Genomic DNA, 4,931 nt, shown 5'->3' on the forward strand with positions numbered 1-4,931 from the left:
ATTAATTTGCGTTAAATATATTTAACATGACTCAATATTTAAATTTATATTATATTAAATTTATTTACATTAAATGTTATGTAAAATTTGATAGATCTTTACACATTTGTATTTATACTTGCAGCATATGTCTATGCTCAAGAAGATGAGAATATTGATGATATTGTTGATGTAGAAGGTGAAGAAAGTAGTATAATAACTGATGAAGAAACAGAAGAAGATACTAGTAATGCTTCAGTTGATGCGGATACGACAATACTTTTTACAAAACCTATTCATAATACGTTATCTACTCTTGGTACTTTTATTGATTTTTTTGCTGTTAAGGTTAAAATATACAATATTTTTTTGTAATACTAAAATTCATTTTAAATTTGAGAACAGAATTGCCAGCTGGAAATATAATAGAATTTCTTGTTGGATTTACTAATAAGGGTGAAAATGACTTTGTTTTGGAATCATTGGATGCTTCTTTTCGTTATGCAATGGACTTTAATTTCTATATTCAAAATTTCTCCACGTTTACGTTTAACAAAGTTGTGAAACCGAAACATGAAGCTACTTTAGCTTATTCTTTTATACCATCTGAGAGTTTCGCTGGAAGGCCGTTCGGTTTGAATGTTAACCTGAATTACAAAGATACCGTATGTATGATATTAAATATAAGATATTACATATAAAATGTATAAAAACGTTTAATAAGTTTACAATCTAGACAAAAGAAAACTACATGATATAATTTATAAATGAGAAACATGAAAAATAAAAAATTTAGTGGCACATGATATACGATTTCTTGTTTGATTGCTTGTATTCAAGTAAATTATTAGAAATTATGTGTTCTAAGCTATATTCAAATTCCCAATTGAGAGCTGGATGTATCACTTCATTCTTGTTTACTGTACATTAAATAAGGCTGACATGATTCTCGGTGAGCACTTGGGAAATTCAAACACATCTCTATGTACAATTCTAGTAATTTACTAGAACAAACAACTCAACAAGAAAACATGCATTGTGTACTGTTTACTTTAGAATACTTTAAAGTAAGAATTTCACAAGTATAATTTTATATTTACGTGTTATAGAAAAGTGATATATGGAAAAGTAAGAAAATTATATTATTAAAATTAATTTTGAAATCTTTGATTTTGAAGAATCATTTCACTATATATGTAACATTTTTTATTTATTATATATACTTTTTTAATTCGATATGTTTAGGGATATATTACTTGCGCATGTTGATGTATCATATTTTTCAGCAGAATGGCGTTTCTTACAATGAAGCAGTCTTTAATGAAACTGTACAAATCATAGAGATAGATGATGGTCTTGATGGAGAAACAATTTTTCTTTATGTATTCCTCGCAGCATGTGTTATATTGACTCTTGTAGGAGGTCAACAATTATTATCATCTCTGGGACGTAAATCGCGTTCTTCTACTACTCGTAAAGTACCAGTAGAAATGGGTACATCTAATCCTAACAATGTAGATTACGATTGGCTGCCGAAGGAAACTCTCAATAGAATCAGTAAGTAGTAGATTTACCAAAAGCTAATGAAAATGCTTACATAATGACATTTAAAATCAGTCGAGTTTATTGGACAATAGTAATTTTTTGATGAAATTGAGAAGTTGTGGAACTTCACACATAGCTATAACTTTTAGCATTTTTAAGGATCAGCGAAAGTCATGACGAAGATTTTTACTCAATTTCTGGTCAGTTATAGCTAAAATAAACTAAGAAAATTACAATGTAATTATGATATTCATAATAAGAAGAAAAGTTGTAGGCAGATCCTTATAAAATTATTTTTTTTTTTTTAAAAAGAGATAGATAAAAATTCGTTCCATTATTTGCACTATACAATACAAGCGAGATACAGATAATTTTATTTGTTATGTTTTAAGGATCTTTGCAAAATCTAGCTCTATAATTGTAGCTTTGTAAAATATTTAAAAACATCTTAATGTGAAATATTGCTTCTTAATTTTTGTCTATTCATTTAATGATAATAGATTTCACTATCGAACTCTCTCTTTTCATTTAATGATAATAGATTTCACTGTCTCAATTGGTACAAATTATATAAATGATTGATATTATAAATTTCTTAATTTACATTATTAAGTTAAAAAATATTGCGTAAAGAACTTTAAAACAAAAAATAACATAAAATAACAAATGCTTGTTTACAGATAAATCTCCTAGAACTCCAAAACAAAGTCCAAGGCAAAGGAAAACAAAAAGAACAATTGGTTTTGATGATTAAATTACATATGTATGTATGTATGTGTGTGTGGTGTGTGTGTATATATATATATATGTGTGTTGTGTGTAATGTGTATGTATGTATGCGTGTATGCTTATATAGAATGTATCTTAAAAAATGCCCATGAACCATACAGCACTATTATACTGATCAAAAACTGAGTCTAAAATTTATGAACCTTTTGCAATTTTCGCAATAGCTAACGCGACATTAGTTTTTAAAAATTGTGGAATAAGCGAGTGAAATCAATGGATAAGACAATTTTAAAATATTTTTCAACAATCTTAAAGATGAACTTTTAAAAATTTTTTGCAATTATCTTATGCATCGATTTTAGATATTTTACTTTTTTGTGGGATAACTAAAAAAAATTGCAAAATGATTCATAAGTTCCAGATTCAGTTTTTTTATCAGGAATAGCGCAGGAATATCGTTTGTGAGCATTTTTTAAGAGACATTCTATAGAGTAAGTCTAATAAAAAAGTTCACAATTTTTAACAACATAATTAGAGATAGAGGACTGACAGTTATATCAAGATAGAATAAATAGGAGACATATTTTAATGATCTTGAATAATCTTAAGTCCTTGATTTTTCACATGGTGAATTTTTTCATCAGATTAACTACATATATATATATATATATATACATACTCACGCACGTATACATATACACATACATACATATATGTATACATATATATAAATATATATGTATATAATTTGAAGCTAATACAGGAAAATTTGTATTACAAGACATAACTGCGATTCATTATTGAAAGATAATTTATGGAGAGATAATTTCATTCTTTAATCTCTTGGTCAGAATGAACAAGAAAATATTCAATTTCTATTAATAATGCAGAACACATGGAGTTCCTTAATAAGTTTTTAACGAGATACTATTATAAAGAAAGCCACATGCGAACTATATTCTGTAATATTACAGAATGTTGAACTTTATACATGTACGTTCAAAAGCAATAGAAAGAATGGTATAATATGATACTCAATGATTTTTTTGCACAAAACCTATATATAGTTACATAGCATTTAAGAACTATTTTTTTTTTTAGTTTAATTGTTTGCTGTGTTATGTTTTATATAAGCTGTATTATTACTACGAAGAATACGAACGTATACGTGCATGTGTGCGTGCACATACATGCATGCATGCGTGTATAATAGAGATAAAATTTGATTATTTTATAAGGCCCAGTTTTACAACTCGCTTGTTTCTTATCTTTTTCCAATTCTAAAATTGGAAAGAGATAATGAATAAGTCGAACTTCTGTTAAGAGTTAACCGTGAATTGTGAAACTAGGCCTAATTGTATTAATATATAAAAATTTAATAAAATAATTTTTTATGAACAAATTTTTGTAAATTTATTATAAGAATTCGACAATTTGTGTGTGTGTGTGTGTGTGTGTGTGTGTGTGTGTGTGTGTGTGTGTACATATATAATATATAATTAAAATCCATTCTTGTTCATGATTTTGAATTAATTAGAATCATTAATGATCGTGTTCAGTAGACACAACTGTTTCGTAATGGATCCGTGGGCGCTCGCTGCTATTGATGTATTCTTTTAGATCATCCAATCAACATTTTTGATCTGCAAGGATACATCAATAGCAGCGAACGTTCACTCAACTTATTATTAAGTCCACTGATCGCTATTGAGCGCTCATGGATTCGCAACAGTTGAGTCTGTTGAACGCGACCATTCATGCTGTTTTTTAGCGTCTCATGAAATAGCACCTTTATTAAAGTGTTTCTAGCTGCAAGCGAGCACGAGTTTGCAAGTTGCAACACTGTTTTATCTATGATCTTCATTAAATGAGTAGACCATAACCTGAAAAAACATCTGTCCCCGAATGTTGACGTCACCTCTGGTGAACTCTGGTCACGTCTGTGACCCGCGTACTATCTACACGTCATTATTCCGCAATTGAAGATTAATTGTAACGCGATATTATAAGCACAAAAACGAGATTGTAGAGACTACGTAAAATGTCAGATGTGAGAGACTGGTTCAATTCTCTACCTATATTTACGAGATATTGGTTGTTGTGTACCGCGGTTCTGACATTACTCGGCAGATTTGGATTTCTGAGCCCGCTTTCGTTGGTGCTGTGGCCCGACCGATTTCTGCATAATTTTGAAATCTGGCGGGCGGTGACAAGCGTCTTTTACTATCCTCTCAACCAAAGCACCGGCTTTCATTTCCTGATCAATTGCTATTTCTTGTACAATTACTCATTAAGGTTAGAGCGTGGAGAGTATGATGGAAAGCCCGCGGATTATTGCTTTCTTCTGTTGTTTAATTGGATATGCTGCGTTATCATTGGACTTCTTGGCGATTTCTCCCTGCTTATGGACCCCATGGTGCTCAGTGTGTTATACGTGTGGTGTCAGCTAAATAAAGATGCTATTGTAAACTTCTGGTTTGGTATGCTCTGCTCCTTTTTTATCATTTTTTATTTATAAATTACATTTTATTTATAAATTATTAGTATAGGGTAGAGTGGAACCTTTTTGTCTATTTCATGAATGTTTGTTTCTGAACAGCACATGATGATTATTTAAAGATTGTATTTGTGCTCTCAAGAAATAATTATGATAATATAATGTAATTATATATATATAT

General features: G+C 29.4%; 2 protein-coding genes across 3 annotated transcripts in view; both read left to right on the forward strand.

Moving 5' to 3' along the window:
- The window catches only part of LOC108689254 (translocon-associated protein subunit alpha), a 3,295-nt gene extending 957 nt beyond the window's left edge, over positions 1 to 2,338 (forward strand). Inside the window, exons 2-5 of one of the 2 annotated variants that reach the window (XM_018195953.1) lie at positions 125 to 298; positions 385 to 644; positions 1,266 to 1,536; positions 2,205 to 2,338. In XM_018195953.1, coding sequence (XP_018051442.1) covers positions 125 to 298; positions 385 to 644; positions 1,266 to 1,536; positions 2,205 to 2,278 — 779 coding nt within the window. In that variant the 3' untranslated portion in view covers positions 2,279 to 2,338. The remainder of the gene's footprint in view (positions 1 to 124; positions 299 to 384; positions 645 to 1,265; positions 1,537 to 2,204) is intronic. The other variant, XM_018195954.1, reaches the window with a different exon arrangement.
- Positions 2,339 to 3,956: 1,618 nt separating this feature from the next.
- Positions 3,957 to 4,931, forward strand: part of LOC108689193 (derlin-1) — a 1,700-nt gene continuing 725 nt past the window's right edge. Inside the window, exon 1 of the mRNA XM_018195857.1 lies at positions 3,957 to 4,733. Within this exon, the coding sequence (XP_018051346.1) occupies positions 4,295 to 4,733 (439 nt within the window). The 5' untranslated portion in view covers positions 3,957 to 4,294. The remainder of the gene's footprint in view (positions 4,734 to 4,931) is intronic.

The sequence above is a fragment of the Atta colombica genome, unplaced genomic scaffold, assembly GCF_001594045.1.
Source record: "Atta colombica isolate Treedump-2 unplaced genomic scaffold, Acol1.0 scaffold261, whole genome shotgun sequence".
Classification (NCBI taxonomy): domain Eukaryota; kingdom Metazoa; phylum Arthropoda; class Insecta; order Hymenoptera; family Formicidae; genus Atta; species Atta colombica.